This window comes from Trematosphaeria pertusa (genome assembly GCF_010094035.1).
Source record: "Trematosphaeria pertusa strain CBS 122368 unplaced genomic scaffold BU26scaffold_11, whole genome shotgun sequence".
NCBI classification, from domain to species: domain Eukaryota; kingdom Fungi; phylum Ascomycota; class Dothideomycetes; order Pleosporales; family Trematosphaeriaceae; genus Trematosphaeria; species Trematosphaeria pertusa.
In genome coordinates, this window is record NW_022987222.1 from 353,407 (window position 1) to 367,314 (window position 13,908).

The 13,908-nt window shown below is 54.3% G+C and overlaps 9 protein-coding genes across 9 annotated transcripts; 5 read left to right on the top strand and 4 right to left on the bottom strand.

The window, feature by feature from the left end:
• Window positions 1–325: 325 nt before the first annotated feature.
• BU26DRAFT_541943 (uncharacterized protein) lies at window positions 326–1,432 on the top strand (the record flags this gene model as incomplete). Its single annotated transcript, XM_033831617.1, has 2 exons — window positions 326–1,172; window positions 1,347–1,432. Exons 1-2 carry the CDS (start codon window positions 353–355, stop codon window positions 1,430–1,432), a joined length of 906 nt encoding a protein of 301 aa, XP_033680905.1. The 5' UTR covers window positions 326–352.
• BU26DRAFT_58300 (NAD(P)-binding protein) lies at window positions 1,381–2,772 on the top strand. Its single transcript, XM_033834549.1, has 2 exons — window positions 1,381–1,445; window positions 1,747–2,772. The coding sequence occupies exon 2, from the start codon at window positions 1,763–1,765 to the stop codon at window positions 2,660–2,662; it is 900 nt and encodes a 299-aa protein (XP_033680906.1). The 5' UTR covers window positions 1,381–1,445; window positions 1,747–1,762; the 3' UTR covers window positions 2,663–2,772.
• A 60-nt stretch (window positions 2,773–2,832) lies between these two features.
• Window positions 2,833–3,796, bottom strand: BU26DRAFT_521437 (putative short-chain dehydrogenase). Its single transcript, XM_033829532.1, has 2 exons — window positions 3,706–3,796; window positions 2,833–3,652 (listed from the first exon to the last, which is right to left on the bottom strand). The coding sequence occupies exons 1-2, from the start codon at window positions 3,743–3,745 to the stop codon at window positions 2,949–2,951; spliced, it is 744 nt and encodes a 247-aa protein (XP_033680907.1). The 5' UTR covers window positions 3,746–3,796; the 3' UTR covers window positions 2,833–2,948.
• Window positions 3,797–4,729: 933 nt separating this feature from the next.
• Window positions 4,730–5,068, top strand: BU26DRAFT_567420 (uncharacterized protein; the record flags this gene model as incomplete). The annotated part of the gene is made up of 1 exon (XM_033833650.1): window positions 4,730–5,068. One exon carries the CDS (start codon window positions 4,730–4,732, stop codon window positions 5,066–5,068), a length of 339 nt encoding a protein of 112 aa, XP_033680908.1.
• A 1,434-nt stretch (window positions 5,069–6,502) lies between these two features.
• On the top strand, window positions 6,503–8,968 carry BU26DRAFT_58324 (kinase-like protein). The gene is made up of 3 exons (XM_033834560.1): window positions 6,503–7,147; window positions 7,196–8,859; window positions 8,914–8,968. Exons 1-2 carry the CDS (start codon window positions 6,916–6,918, stop codon window positions 8,704–8,706), a joined length of 1,743 nt encoding a protein of 580 aa, XP_033680909.1. The 5' UTR covers window positions 6,503–6,915; the 3' UTR covers window positions 8,707–8,859; window positions 8,914–8,968.
• An 87-nt stretch (window positions 8,969–9,055) lies between these two features.
• BU26DRAFT_532646 (NAD(P)-binding protein) lies at window positions 9,056–10,214 on the bottom strand (the record flags this gene model as incomplete). Its single annotated transcript, XM_033831115.1, has 6 exons — window positions 9,056–9,088; window positions 9,173–9,281; window positions 9,365–9,420; window positions 9,469–9,579; window positions 9,636–9,834; window positions 9,904–10,214. 6 exons carry the CDS (start codon window positions 10,212–10,214, stop codon window positions 9,056–9,058), a joined length of 819 nt encoding a protein of 272 aa, XP_033680910.1.
• Window positions 10,215–10,454: 240 nt separating this feature from the next.
• Window positions 10,455–11,522, bottom strand: BU26DRAFT_58327 (uncharacterized protein). The gene has a single exon (XM_033834561.1). It carries the CDS (start codon window positions 11,091–11,093, stop codon window positions 10,539–10,541), a length of 555 nt encoding a protein of 184 aa, XP_033680911.1. The 5' UTR covers window positions 11,094–11,522; the 3' UTR covers window positions 10,455–10,538.
• A 206-nt stretch (window positions 11,523–11,728) lies between these two features.
• On the bottom strand, window positions 11,729–12,195 carry BU26DRAFT_567424 (uncharacterized protein; the record flags this gene model as incomplete). Its single annotated transcript, XM_033833651.1, has 2 exons — window positions 11,729–11,941; window positions 12,085–12,195. The coding sequence occupies 2 exons, from the start codon at window positions 12,193–12,195 to the stop codon at window positions 11,729–11,731; spliced, it is 324 nt and encodes a 107-aa protein (XP_033680912.1).
• A 190-nt stretch (window positions 12,196–12,385) lies between these two features.
• BU26DRAFT_488652 (uncharacterized protein) lies at window positions 12,386–13,761 on the top strand. The gene is made up of 3 exons (XM_033825986.1): window positions 12,386–12,523; window positions 12,571–13,310; window positions 13,362–13,761. Exons 1-3 carry the CDS (start codon window positions 12,412–12,414, stop codon window positions 13,704–13,706), a joined length of 1,197 nt encoding a protein of 398 aa, XP_033680913.1. The 5' UTR covers window positions 12,386–12,411; the 3' UTR covers window positions 13,707–13,761.
• Window positions 13,762–13,908: the final 147 nt, after the last annotated feature.

Consider the following 13,908-nt stretch of genomic DNA (forward strand, 5'->3'; position numbering starts at 1 on the left):
GCTTTCTTTGGCCGCTGTTTCTGGAAAATTTCCGCTCTGCATATATGAATGCCTATGTATTTGTTTCAAGTTCCGCATATGGAAATACCCGGTAATCCCATATTACCCCAGATGCTACATTTGACGTCGACTCTCCAAGGATAGCATACAGATCCCTATAAGCGTCAAAAAGCGTAGATGAAGTGGGGCGCTGCCTCCTCATATGCCCCACAGCATCATATATCGTACCTGGCGCTGCTACGACATCCCGCGGCACTTGTGGCGATCAGTGTTGATCTCAGTGGTATAATATGGTCCCCCTCTCCTCCGCTGCGAATAACTTGATTCCAGCGTTGATTGAGCCAAGTACAGCATGCTGAGCCAAATCATCCTAGCTGCCCTGGCCACCCGGGCTTCCGCCGACTGTACGCGAGCATACCTGAAAGCGGCAACAGGCGACTACCTCGCTGCCCAGCTTTCAGGTCAGACATCAGGAGTGACCGCATTCACCTCTCCTAATCTGACCTACTGGGAGAACAACAAGCCTCTCAACATCTCGTCAGGCACTCTGTCGCAACCGATCAAAATTGACTACAATTTCAGCGCGCACGACACGGTTCGCTGCGCCACGTTCACCGAGCTGGTTGCGGCAACGAACCCTCATCCCTACGTCATCCACACGCGCATGGTATTCAAGGATGGCGATGGGAAAGCGGACTTGATCGAGAGCATCGTCACCGATCAGGGAGACTGGCTCTTCAACGCCACCGGAACGCTCGACCTCATTAAACCAGAGGACTGGTCTCCCATTCCGAAAGAAAAGCAGAACAGTCGCGCTGTCGTCCAGTCTATGGGAGACGCGTACTTCGACCGCTTCGGCAACACTTCCGTCACCGTTCCCTGGGGCGCGCCTTGCTATCGGGTAGAAGGGGGGCTGGCTGCACGAGGGACATACCACAACGATACTGGCTTCTGCGAGCAAGCTTGGCCGAGCACTATTATCGTCCCGTACCGCAGGTATGTGGTGGATGAGGAATACGGCGTGGTGGATATGTTTGTTGGATTCCCGGGGCTCGACCGTACGCAAGGCCAGGATCCGATGCCGGATAGTCATCTGTTTAGGGTGGAGGATGCGAAGATCAAGTACGCGCATACGGCGAGCGCTTGTGTTGTTGCGGGATGTGGGCTGAATGGTACATTTGGGAGGAGGACTGTACGCCAGAGTGGGACGTTGTTGTCATACTAGGTGACGCTGCAGTTGGGTGAGATCTTCAAAAGCTCAGGACGAAAGATTACGTTCACTTTGATCCCAGATCCACAATTACAAGGAAATCACGCGTAGTTTTCAGCATGACCCGCGTTGATAGGGGACGGTCGCTCTGACCCTTCTACACGCTTGTCCTCCGCCATACTTACACCCGCCTTAAGCTTTATACTAGCATCTAGATCCTGATTGGCATCCTAACGTACGTACCTAAGCCAGGCTGTTCGGAAGCCTTCTATTCTCAGAATTGGCGAAGCGCTCAACACCGATGACAAGGCGGATCTGCGCTCAAACTTCCCCACCATGAATAATCATCGTCGCTTTTCCCCGCTTCCTGTAACTTCATCGTGACATAGAACTCATCGCAACTCCTCTTACGCATTCAGGTAGTCAGCATAATATACCTCCCTCTTCTTTTGTTTCCTTCCATTTAGAGCCGCTTTCATCGTCTCATCGCCCTACAAACGGCATCGATAACGCCAAATACTCATTCTGCCATTCAGAAGCCTCTACTCCACCATGCCCTTCGACTTCACCGGCAAAATCATCGCCGTTTCCGGCGCCGCATCCGGCATCGGCTTCGCAACCGCGCAATACCTCTACTCCGCCGGAGCCTCCCTCTCCCTCACCGACGTCCGCGAAGACGCCCTCAAAGCAGCCACCGAACGCCTCGTGACCGCGCCCTCACCGACAACAGACAAACAGCTACAAGCCAAGTCCGCAGACAGAAGCACCCTCCCCGGCGCCGTCAACGCAAAACCAGACTCCAGCACCATCGTCCACGACGCCCCGCGCCTCCTCGCCATGACCGCCAACGTCGCCAACTCCGCCCACGTCGACGCCTGGATCGCCAGAACGGTTGAGAAGTTTGCGAAGTTGGATGGCGCGGCGAATATGGCGGGCGTCAGCTCGAGAGCCGCGGGTGTCCATCCGATTACTGAGGTCAGCGACGAGGACTGGGCGTTCAACATCGATATTAATCTCACTGGCACGTTCTACTGCATGCGCGCCCAGCTGCGCGCCGTGCAAACATCATCCGCCGGCAGCGGCAACGGCAAAACGAACGCCAGCATCGTCAACGCATCGTCCATCTACGGCATCCAAGGCAAAGCATGCAGTGCGGACTACAGCGCCGCGAAGCACGGCGTCGTGGGGCTGACGCGCAGCGTGGCAAAGGAGTTTGGGGGAAAGGGGATTAGGGTGAATTGCGTGGCGCCGGGGATAATAGATACGCCGATGGTGCAGAATCTGAGCCCGGAGTTTCTGGAGGGGCATAATCGGACGCTGCAGTTTGAGCAGAGTCTGCATCGGATGGCGGATGCGGAGGAGATTGCGAGGGTTAATGCATTTTTGTTGAGTGGGGAGAGTAGTTTTGTTACTGGGGCGGTGTATGTGGCGGATGGGGGGCAGGTTTGCTGAGGCTGGGGGAGGAGGGATGAGGAAGTTCGAGTGGAATGTGGTTTATGTGAGTGCTGTGAGTATCACGACTGGATTGAGCTGCCCAGCGGAAAGCTTTTCTATCAATCCGGCCTCCGTGTGCCCTAAGAAGCCGAGTTTTTCATCCTCCCAGTCTGCATCAATGCCATGGATTTGCCTCCAGGTCTTGACCGTCCTCCGCTAACCCCCTGTAGTCGTACAGATGCTCTTCCACGATCCAGCCCGAATCGGCTCGCCACGTCCCACCCCCGCCCTACCCAATCCCTCTCTACCACGGCCACACCCCTGTATTATGCAGAAACAGCCCCACCTCCGCATCCCTCTTCCCCTCCAACACATCCATCAGCGGCAGCACGCTCTCCCTCGCGCTCCTGGCCCCATGCTCCGCCTTATTATGCGGCCCGAGATTACTCACCGTAAACCCTGGATCAAACAAGAACACCTTAATCCCCAAGTCGCCATATTCGACAAACTGGCACGCGTGAACCATATTAAGCGCCGACTTGGACGCGCGGTACTGCACGCCGGACATCTTGTGCATCGGGGACGTGGGATCCATTTTGCGCGCTATGCTGCCAACGCCGCTGGAGATATTGACGATGCGGGCGCCAGCCGTGGATTTCTGCAGCAGCGGGAGCAGGGTCTTGGTCAGGATGTAGGGGCCTGTGGCGTTGGTGTCGAACGCGGTGCGCAGCTGTTCGCGGTCTGTGCCGGCGGGGAGGGCGACGGCGGCGTTGTTGACGAGAATGTCGAGTTTGCCGTGATTTTGCTCGACGGTGCTGGCGGCGCTATTGATGGTGGCGTCGTCGGTGAGATCGAGGGGGAGCAGCTCCGCTGTGCCGGGGAGACTGCGCGATTGCAGTTCTTGGAGCGCGGCGCTACCTTTTTCCGTGCTGCGCGAGCCTAGCAGGACGTGGTATGTGCCTTTTGCGAGGAGCTGCGCGGCGAGCTCGAAGCCGATGCCGCTGTTTGCTGGGATGGGGTTAGCATGAAGTACATTGGGTGGAGGAAAGGAAGGGACGGACCGCCTGTGACGAGGACGATAGTTTTTGCTACGGAGGCCATGATGAGGGTAGGTTTTGCAGATTGAGGAATGTGCAGCAAGGTATTTGGTAGGTAGAGCGGTGGATTAGATTGAGCTGCATGATGGGTTCTTATACTGCTGCGCGTTGTCGCTTCCGATGCTTCTTTCACTGCTTAACTCCGATGTGCAGAAGCGCTACTGCCGAAATAGATCGACGCCTTACCACATGCGGAAAGTGCAAAACTATTGCCAAGGCGCTTGGCGGAGCAATCCTGCGTCTCTAAATTATAGCTAAGATAGAAGGATAGAGTTTAAGCGAAGAAGCTGAATAATTCGCTTTGATATTTGCTGTCTTTGCGTGGTCTTCCAACGTTGCGTCCGGTCGTCCGTATTTGATGTCCTGCGAATCTGCAGTACCACCTGCGCACTCATGAGTACAGCTCTGCTCTAGGCTGCACTTGCTGGCGGCGCACCTCGTCCTCCCGTCTCTCTTACACATGCCAAACTGAAAATCGATATTCGCTTCCCTAGAATCTCTGACTGGGTGATGGAAAGCCGAAAGTAGTCATTTAGCTTGGAAGCCGCCTGCCGGGGGCTTGGAATTTCCTCTACGCTTCGATCCCTCTCATGAGGATGCTAGGTGTATAGAGTCCAAGCGACTGAAATTTAGGTAGACGGCTTGACGAGAATATTCCGGAACATACTGAGGCTCAGATATCCTTTCTCCCAGTGGCGCCCCCGTTGACCGGTCAGCATATCCTGATGTGGCGTGACGAACGTGGGATACCGGGCTGAAGCCTGCGTGACGGTACGACATTGAACACGAGTTTAAAATGCAAGGAACGGGACGGATCTATGCTAAAGTTAGAAGGAAGTCCCAGATTCTCCACGAAGCTTAGAAACCTGTATCGAAGCCCTTCGATATCTACCACCCAAACTCGCAGCGACATCCGCGGGTCGTGAACGCTTTAACCCCCGAAACCGTTACATCCAACAGCACTCAAGCATTATTACTAGCCACCAGAATGGCAGTAGAATGGTCCCGCGTCGAAATAAACTGGGACCCCGGCGACCCGGACTTCTGGGTTTTCGAGCTCTTCTTCAACACGCCGCTGTACAATTACGACTGGACGACGCACCACAAGGACTTCTTTTGTTGCCAGTGCCGCGGACGCAACTACGACAGCGAGGAGATCGTGGAGGACTTCGATGCCCCGACGGGGATGTGCCAGGATTGTGGGCATCTGTTTTGTGTGGGGTGTCTGACGTGGCCGGAATATGGGGATGCGAATGAGGAGTGCGATGAGTATGTGTGTGGGGAGGATGACTGGTGGGATGTTTGTCCTGCGGGGCAGGTGATGTGAGGAGGTGCGAGTAGAGGTGTTGAGGAAGTGAAGGGAGGCGTGGAAGACCGCATCTGATATGCGGATAAGACTCTCGTTAAGAAGATGCGCCGGAAGAGGAAGACGCACTAGACATTGTTCTGATTTGAGAAGCGTTTGGTATAGAAGGAACGGGTTACTAAGAACGCATGGAATACTTCATTTACGAACCGGACCAGCTAACGACCTCAATGAATAACGACTCACTGTTACCATATTCCTCATGTTAACCCCAACTGCGATGTGCACGGGATCGTGGATGACTAGCTGAACGCGAGGGACGGGTTTGGCAGGCATTGCCAGACGGAGCCGGTATAAGAAAAGCTCGCTGGGTTGCGGACAATCCGGAGTGAACGCGAGTGTCGAAGTCACTGCCAAGCCTGTCTGGAGGTATCTTTCACCGAATTCGCAACATTCGTCGCTCCTTTCAGTCCGACCGCCCCCACGCCCTCAATATCTCGGCTCTCCTTCTCTTCTCACGTCATCGAACCGCAACTCGATCAACGCACATACAGACATCAGGCAACTGCGACTGCCCACAATGTGTAGTCCATTTATAAAAGCGCCCCGCCACCCTAACCCTCTAACCAAAATCTACGTCTGGAAATGCGGCGACGACGAATGCAAATGGATCAACGAGACTGTCGGCAGCGAGGAGGGCAAATTCAGGATCTTGGCGTCCGGTAACGAGCTTCGCGAGCCGTGCTGGATGGGCGAGAAGTGCGAGTGGTGCCGGCTGCCAGCGACTAAGGACTGCTTGTTGCTGGAGGTCAAGCTGCTGAAATATGGAGGTACGTAAGCTGTAGTAGTCAGACCAGCATAGTCCGGATAATCCGGCCATTTGGAGGGCACTCGTAGACGCCGTCCGCGGGGGTACTTCTGATCTACCGATGTGTTGATTGTCGTGGAATCCAGGGCATTGCTAACATGTACCGTGGCATTTGCAGTTATACCCACGGGTCCTCCGCAAGAGCTACCAACACGAGAGAATGACGGGGGGTAGGAAAAGAACTTGTTTGCGAGTCGCCGCCAGCTACTAGTGCGCTAAGATTCTTGCAAGTTGCTGGTTGTTTCCTGGAGTTGGGGCGATAGGTCCGTTCATGCACAGTACAATTATTCAGCTGCTTGTCGACCTCCATCGGTGGGAATGTGGAAAGAGTGCTTGAAGCGACGTTCCAAGTTCAGCGGTTTGCTTGAGAGCTGCTCCTAGGATTCTGAATCCGGCTGATGCCGTGAGGAGCCTTTGTTGAGGGTGTCGCAAAGGTGCATGGTGAGGAAGGCTATGGCCCAGGTGCTTGGATTCCGACCCCGGGACGAGTTTAATTCCGGAGAGCGCTAGTCCCGAAGGGGATTAGGGCACGAAGTCGTATCCATCATTCCAAGGTTTCCATCCTATGCTTTCTCTTTTTCCCTTGAAATGCGCACTTTCAAAAAGTTTCGCGTTATTTGCGCGGTTGGCGAGAAGATAAGTTTGTGTCTAGCTTTCGGCGGTAACACATAGCCTCGTCCATGCCAATTGGCGGGCTGAAACCATGGCTGGGGGCCGTAGCGGGCGCAGGAGCTCAGCCACCTGCCACCTCAACGTGCCGCACGCCGGTGCCTTCACTTCACTCTTCGCAACCCTCCTCTGGACCCACGGCTCCAAGCATCAATGTTCACGAGGCGACATATGGCTTAGCCATTTCTGCTGAGAGAACTTCCTTCATAGCCACGCGTCAGCCCAGCCCAGCCCGGCCATCCTCACTCACCCTCAGCCTGGTCCGTTTCAAGTCCGCCTGATTCGATACCAGCTCTCTGGGGTTGCCCTGAAGGACACAGCAGTCCTAAGGATGACGCAGTATTTCGTGCCAGGTGTGGGAATTGCACGCGAGGTCATTACGGCGGATATCCAGCGTTATCTAGGGCCTGATGCATTGGTGAAGCCTGGCCAGAACGATTCCGCCCTTCCTGGATTCATCATTACTTCCTTACGGAACCTGACGCCGACTATGGTGGAAGACCTCAAGGAGGATACTCGAAGATGGAGAGCAGAAGCAGCGGCAGCGGTACATAAAGGCGGAGGTACATCTCGCTACCAGAAACCACCTTGACCTACTCTGACAGAATCAGTTGCCTATCAGGACTCCAGGACACATGCATCACGACAGCACTATGGACCCAGCGAGTCATACTCGGCGCCTAGCAGCGTGTCCTCTCATTCCGACTCCTCTACTTCGCAGTTCTCATACCAGACCTATCCCGGTAATAGCTCGGCCGGTTGGGCACCGTTATATGGGAGGGAGCCTCTGGCATTAGATCAGTATCTCTCGATCAGCCCTAGCCGCGAATCGCAAACCGAGGGTGAATATCCTTCGATAACTCAACCACCTTACTATAGCTCTCACGACAAACGGAGACGCACGTTTGATTCTGGGCTCGCCCAATATCGGCCTGCATCTACTGTTCCATTCCTTGTAAGACCTAGAGGTATGCAATTGTTCTCCGAGCAAAAGATGAAGTCAATCACCCGCCTCGTGACTGGGTCGTTCAATATATCGCTACCCCCGAGTGAGACGCTGGAGGATATTAAATTAAAGACTGGCTGGTTGTGGTCTCAAGATCCTTTCAACATAGTCAACATAGATCAGGTTCTTACCTCGCTTGGAAGACTTGGAAGGGGCGCAATTGGAGAGGTAGATGAAGTTCGATCCATCGCCGGGAAGAAAACTCTAGCAAGGAAGAGGATCGCAATTTCACGTCGGCAGTCCCTTGCAAGGAGAGAAGTCGAGCTTATCCAGGACGAAATCGCCAACCTAAGGTGTCTCGATCACCCACACATCGTCAAACTCATCGGCTCTTACCAGCAGGATCCGGGCACATGGAAACACTCGTTTTGTTTGCTTATGTATCCCGTTGGCAATAACGACCTGAGCGGCTTCCTGGAAGATGACTGCAAATGCGTCTCGACCGATAGCGACAGCGAACTTTCAATCAGGCACTCCGCTTGGATCATGAAGTGGTTCACATGTCTGGCCTCCGCACTACAATACATGCACAACCATCATCTCCACCACGAGGACATTAAGCCAAAGAACATTATCCACGAAGGCGAACATATCTACTTCACCGACTTCAGCTCATCGCGACAATTCGAAGCCGGTCAAGCCACCTCAACTGCAAATCCAGCAAGAGCATCCCGCCTTTTCGCTGCACCAGAAGCCCTTCCAACCGAAGAAGGTGATCTCTTTCGCCATGGCTCGAAAACTGATGTCTTCTCCCTGGGTCTTGTCTTCGTAGAGATGCTTACGATACTTGAGGGTCATACTATTGACGCCTTACACGGATACCTGGAGCGCAATAACGGATTCGGCAAGACATACATGACCAGGCAATATCACCGCGTAGTCGATCTCATGGACGGCTGGTTCATATCAGACCTTGGACGCGAGATGTACACCGAGTGCATTAAGCCCATGCTCAGGCAGGACCGTGCTTCAAGGCCAAGTGCTGATGAAGTTGTACAGCTCATTCGAACTCGACAACCGTGGGGCAAAACACTGGCCTGCCCTTGTAAGCTCGGCTTCGAAATCAGCTCGACAAGAGCGCAGCGCTCCAGTATCCTGCCGCACCATTACACATAGAGTCTCCTCATACGATCGACATACCGGCCCGAGCCACGTCTCGGTTACTTCCGGACCACCGGCTACCAAAAAAGCCAACCATCCCCGAGCCATCGCACTCAATTTATGACTCGGGACGACATTTGAGTGGGACCGTGGGTTTAAAACAAATAAGTAACAGCGAACACACCACACCCTGAAGAACAATTTGCTGAAGCAAATGCCTAGCATGAGAGATTTAACTTGCTGCGGCCTGACCCTCACTTCGTTGTACGACCTACGTTAGCCCTTCGTACAGATGCACGGAACTGCTTCAGCCCTGCATTAGGTGCAATCCGCCCCTTCCTCCCGCTGAGGGCAGCAGCAAGATTTACAATCTTCTATGGATATGAGTAGCTGATGCCTAGGAGACATTAGCAATCTACCAAGGAGGAAGACGGGATCAGGTCGGCATAATGCTCGGCGACTGTTAGTATTCACAACATACCTGATGCGACGGAAACATCAGCGTATCAGCAAGTACGACGTTCTCCCTTCGGCCGGCGGCGAAGACGATGACTTCGGCGACATCGTCGGGGCTAAGGGGATTACAGCCACTAAGGGCGGGCTATCAGTAAATTCCCACTTCGACCGGGCTGCTAGCAGAGACCCCGAAGAGTAAAGAGCACGAGGGACTTACGCATACACCGCATCTGCTTTCTCCCGATCAAATCGATACCGGATATCGTTGAATTCCTACCAGAGTCAGCCATCATCCATTCTTCTCCACGCGTGCAACCCTACCGTCAACACCTGCCCTGGATCCACGGAAATCACGCGGATCCGTGTCGCTATCAACTCCTTCCTCAACGCATCGGTGAAGGACCGAATAGCGGTCTTACTTGCACAATATAGCTATTACACGTCAACGCCACTCACGCCTTCATTCCTGGTTCTATGGAAGCACTCACTGTTCCGCCCACGTATGGTTCCCTTCCCGCAATACTGCCCAGCATAATAACATCGCCCCTTCCGCCATCCGGTCTCTTCTTGAAGATAGGAAGGACGGCTTGCGTCATGTTGATCACGCCTGTGACATTTGTCGCCCAAACATCGTCGATGACTTGCTGTGGAATGTCCGGCGGGCGCTCGACGCCAGACATGAACCCCCTAGACCAGAAATCAGCCCTTTCTCTCATACCCCTAAAGCCCCCCAAAGGGAAGCGAAGCACCACCTACGCATTATTCACCAGCACATCGATATCTTGAAAGTCCCGCGGCAGCGAGTCGACAAGGCCAGAAACCTGCTCCGGCCTGCTCACATCCAGCCCCTTCACGCAAACCTCCACGCCCTCGCCCACTTCTTCCCTGATCGCCTTGCATATCTCCTGCAGTCTCTCCACACGTCTTGCCGTCAGAATTAACTTGAGATTCGAGGGCGATGTGCGCGCGAATTCGAACGCTGTGCTGCGGCCGATACCGGAGCTGGCGCCGGTGATGAGGATGGTTTTGCCGGCGAGCGTGCGCGCCATTGAGGTTAGGGGTGGCATTTTGGAGGGGGGTTGAATCTAGTGGAGATAAATGAGGGGTTAGAGAATGGGATTATGGGAGTTTGGAGTCAGCGCGGAGAGATAGTGAGGCTGGAGGCGTGAATAGCCGACGCTAGCCGTTTTGGGTGTCGTAGGGCGTGGATGAGGTACACATTCTCGGACTAGCAAACAGCGACTGTATGGCTTAACCTATCTGGTGTTCAAGTAAGAGTGACACAGCGCTTAACCTGAAGTACTTCAGAAATCAATCGTATTCTACGGCTCTAGGTCTCTACCAAGCATTGCATTCCCGCCCTCCTAACTCTGACTCCACCCCACACTCCATCATGCCTCCTCCACTCCCTGTGCAACGCTGCTTTCGGAGAGCTTAGCCTGGACTCCTGCAGTGCCCTTTCCATGTGGACCAACAGTAACCCCCTTGATGTTCAACACATTTCCAAAAGCATCCTCAATAGCTGTCACCCTCCTCGTAAACATCAAGAAGCCAGTGCTGTTGATCTCATGCGAACCGCTATCGAACACGAGCGTGTTATACTTCAGCGGTAAATAGAGCGTCTCAAGTGCGACCGAATAGGACGTGGTGAGCAGCGCGGCGCCGATGGAGGTAACGTCGAAGCGGCCGGTGGGTGGATGGTAGCGCAGGGTGCCGGTTGGCGAGGTGAGTGCATACTCCCAGATCATGAGCCGCAGTTCGGCTGGGAGGGCGAGGAGGCGTGAGTGTTGGTGTGTCTCAGGTTCTGAGGGGCCGAGGACCTTCGGATGGACTTTTCGTGGGCGTTTGCGGGTTTTCCGCTTCTCAATGCCGGCAGGTTTGGTGAGGGCGTGGGTTTGGGTCGCGGTCGTGCGCTGCTGGACGGTAGAGGTTGGCTTCTGTGCCATTTGAGATGTTGCGGACGGTGCGAGCTGGGAGAGCGTGTAGGTGTCGCTGAAGGCGTTGAAGGATGATGTTTGGCGGAGGAGAGGTAAGATATCTGGCGATGTTCGATGCGACGGGGTCACTGTCGAGGTTTCGCGAAGAAGGGTGAAGTGTCAAAGAACCACGGTATTGCTGAAGCGCCTGAATGGCGAAGATTGGCAGAGAAGATTGGATATCTGGTGATGTTCAGTGCGATGTGGTCGCTGTCGAGGCTTTGCGAGGAAGAAGGGCAAGGTGTTAAAGAAAGGTTCGCAGAGCTCGCGTGCTGTGACATATTGAACAATAAGATGGTGAGCTGCGCGGCAGGCGAACAGTGAAAGCGTTGGCGGTTGAACATTCACCGTGGTGAAAGGACCGGCAACCGGCTGTTAATTGGTTAGCACATCCGTTTTGCAGGGATCACGGAGCGTTATACCAGTTCCCTCGCAGGGATATGGCGTTATTCTACGGCTTAGAAGCTTCTGGGAGCCTTTTACATCTCCTTCATGAGCCTTGTGCGGGTGGGAGCTCGGTGGATCAGTGACACATGGCTTGCTCTTTTCACTCCCACCTGCCCGGTCGCGGCTTTCACTTATCATGTCCCGCACCTCCCATGAAATCATACAGACACGCCACTCCTCTGTCCCGGAAGCACGCTCTCTTCGAACTCAATCTTTTTGATGTGCCCGCCAGGAATGACCACGAGCCCGACATAGCGGCTGTTCCAATTCACAGGCGCCGACGGATTGCCAGATGCTTCGACAGCTTTGCGGATTACCTCCGCAGATGGTGCACGGTATTCGTATGTTAGAGCGAGGATGATGTTGCGGTCCTGGTTCTCGTCAGTGCGTGGTTCGGTCTTGGCAGTGAAAGCGTGCAAATGATAAGCACACCCGAAAAGGGCATCTGGAGGCGGATCCATGAGTGAAAAAAGGCAAGTGGGCGTCGAAAAGGCAGCTAGAAGGGGAGGTTTACCTTATCCGTACACTTCATTTGCCCTCCAAAGACGCGGCCATCGGAGACGTGGATGCGGAGAGGTTTGCCGATGAATTGCGAAAGGTAGAAGGTAGCCTGATCATTGTCCATGGCTTCATATAGCGTCCCGCAACTAGAGAGGTTGGACATAGCAAGTTCAGCGAAAAGTTATTCTTTTGAGATTTGAGGAAGGTAGGGATCGAATTGGATGGGTGACGTCGGGGACTGGTGGCCGATGCTTGGCGCGTTTGTCGCGTTTGGCCCAAATTTTCGGGAGTCCGCAACCTGAGCATCGCGCGGCCAGACAGCTTCGCATCCTTCAACGCGATGCATTCAATACGACGGAGCTGCCAATCGGCGCTTCAAAGCTCAAACGCGGTTTGCCCTTTTGCCAATGGCTCGCGGCGCGCCTTTTCCCGCAGCCCTGCGCTCCACCGAGGTCCGCAATACGCAACCATAGCTCTATCCCGACTGACACCTTCCCAGGCGCACTGCCCATCTTCCTCACACCCTCTTCTCCCGAGCTTTCGAAGCTCCTCATGACCCTCCATGCCAAAGTCTTCCTCCCGCAACACCTCACAAAAGACCAAGCAAAGCTCGTCTACAGGCAGAAAAACCGCGCGAAACTCGAAGCGGAGCCCATAGAAATCACGCTCGGCGATGTCACACTGCCGCTCGAACACATCGACCGCAACCGCGATCTTCCCGACCGCGGGAAACATCTACGGACAATTGTGCGTCAGAGCAAGACTCAAGAGGACTGGGAGAACGTCCTACGCATAATGGAGGGGTTTGAGAACGCGGGAATTCATCTAAAGACACAGTGGCAGGAGATGATCGTAAGAAAGATGAATGAGGCGGGCATGCAGCATTTGATCTTGAAGGCGCTGCAGCGGTCAACGCATACAGGGTTGAGGCTGAGGAAGTGGCCGGTTGTAGTGGAGGTGCTACGGGCGGTGCATGATAAGGCGGCGACGGCGGACTTCGAGCTTGAGGCCACGAAGAAGGCGCTGAGGTTAGCGGAGCAGATCGTCGAATTGATGGAAGATAAGGAGCATATGGGGAAGGCAGACCCAGAGATTGATCTGCGGTCGAAGCCCCAGGTTGTTGCGCTGCCGCTGGAGATGGCGGCTGAGCTTGCATACCGACACGACGGGGATGTGGAAAAGGTGAAAAAGTACGCGAACAGGTTGATGAATGCACTCAAGCAGCATGATTTCATGAGTGTAAGTGGCGCCCCTTCCCGCATGCACGCTATGTTAACGCAAGACCATCAGAGCGATATCCAGAAACTCAACGATCTCGCCGCCGAACGCTCCTTCAAGAACGCGTCGGCTCAAGCCGAAGGGCTGACAAGCCTAGCGCGAGAGATGTATAGCATCATACCTCTTTGGAATTCGCTTAGCACCGCACGAACGGTGCTTGACGAAGAGATGCCCATGGCGGAAGAAGCTGCGAACGTACAGCAGCAAATCCGGGAGGCATTACAGGCCGGCGAAGAGGCGCTTGGCGCGTTGAGGATACGGGATGGCAATGAGATTGCGAGGGAAGAGGGCGGCTACGCAGGATATGTCAAAAATGCGATTCGGAGGTGCGAGGATTCGGATGGAGACGAGATCTAGATGTATATCCATACCATCTTGTATATGTGAGTATAGCTGTAAGAATATCTTGATGAACATTCGGGCCTTCTTGGCCCAGATGCTTTGCTAATGTTTTCACTTCGGCCTTCCATTTTCCTCAGATCTTCAGCCGATCAGCCACCACGCAGAGATCAAAGGCCAGCAAACTTCCGCCGCACTTCTTGACCGGTTGCCTCTGCTG